The sequence below is a fragment of the Aplysia californica genome, unplaced genomic scaffold (genome assembly GCF_000002075.1).
Source record: "Aplysia californica isolate F4 #8 unplaced genomic scaffold, AplCal3.0 scaffold00081, whole genome shotgun sequence".
Lineage (NCBI taxonomy): Eukaryota > Metazoa > Mollusca > Gastropoda > Aplysiida > Aplysiidae > Aplysia > Aplysia californica.
In genome coordinates, this window is record NW_004797351.1 from 881,042 (window position 1) to 882,566 (window position 1,525).

General features: G+C 39.9%; 1 protein-coding gene across 1 annotated transcript in view; it reads left to right on the forward strand.

Annotated features, from left to right (window-relative positions):
• Positions 1-1,525, forward strand: part of LOC101863419 — a 24,575-nt gene that overhangs the window by 13,859 nt on the left and 9,191 nt on the right. Inside the window, exon 4 of the mRNA XM_035968773.1 lies at positions 667-813. Within this exon, the coding sequence (XP_035824666.1) occupies positions 667-813 (147 nt within the window). The remainder of the gene's footprint in view (positions 1-666; positions 814-1,525) is intronic.

The following is a 1,525-nucleotide window of genomic DNA, read 5'->3' on the forward strand; positions in this document are numbered from 1 at the left end:
AGAGAGAGAGAGAGAAAGAGAAAGAAAGAGTGAGGGGGAGACGGAGAGAGACACAGAGAGAGGGAGACAGAGAGACAGAGAGACAGAGAGAGACAGAGAGACAGACAGACAGAGACAGACAAAGAGAGAGAGAGACAGAGAGACAGAGAGACAGAGAGAGAGAGAGAGAGAGAGAGAGAGAGAGAGAGAGAGATAAACCTGGATGCATCAATGGAATTAAAGATTGGTGGACTGATGGATATGTGGATGGATGGATTGATGGAGAGAACTAAATGACAGACTCTTACTAGATCTAGTTGATATTATCATCTGCACAGTTCGAGAAGGCTATTTTGTCATAGAGTGATACAAATGTTGCCCTGCACATATTGTAGGAGATAGTCCACACAAACCAAAAAAAGTTAGTTTCTCAGTTCTCAAATACAATGTACTTTTTTTAAACACTTTATTTGAACAATCGAAATACAGTCATTATGTTTATACTTTGTAAAAGGAATATGGACTTGAGGGGAATATTTTGCTAGGCAACATGTACAATTGTCAAGATCTATCATTTATACATCACATTCCAGAAAATCTAACTAGACTTCAACAGAGGGGTAACTTTTTTGTTTGTTAAAAAAAACCCAAAAAGCATGTTCAGTTCATACCCTTTTGTGACCTGACTGCCAAATTGTCGTGAAACTCCCGACAGGTCACGTGAGAGTACTCTATGCTGGACTGGTCGGTAACATTGCCAGATTTTTCTACATCTCACTGCTATGGAAGCCGTGGTGGGTATTGCCTTTCGAGTTTGTTCAAGGTAAGTCATTATAAAGTGTTAGTAGTTCTAAAAACGGCGTCGGCTAATCCAAATTTAGATTGACCTTTTCGTGGTGGCATGATCAGGTACGAAATTGTCCGAAATTTCATAAGGATCCCATTGATTATGGAATACCTAAAACATCAAAGGATCAAGTGGTTCGGTCATCTAGTGAAAATTTCACCAAATCAACCAGCTGCACGAGCAAACAACTTATAAGAGTCAGAATACAAGGAACCACGCAAAGCGTGGCTGGATGGCGTTAAAGAGGTCCTCCAAAAGAATAACATTTCAACAAAAGAAGCCACCCACTTTGCCCGTGATCGAAAACTGCACCTCCCTCGACATCTAACAATACAAAATGAAGTATATAAAGTAAAGTAAATGATCTGGTAATAATTTGGCTCCACGGGCCAATCTCTTGATCGGCACTTATGTGACCTGGTGTGTTTTCATGTGCAGCAAAACTCTTACTAAAAACTGAACAATCAATTGAAACTGTGTAATAATCATATAGACGTGTTGCTTTATTGATTTTAATTGTGCCGAGCCACTTACTGACTGCCTGCCTGAAAACTAAATAAAAGAGCCCTTGTGTGAGTTCGTTCTTTCTATTATATCTACAGCGATACCTTTAGTTTTATTTTCATGCAGTCTCTCCTGAAGAAGCTCTAGAGGATGAACTTTCAGCTATTTCAGTAACTCCCCCCCTCCCACCTTCCT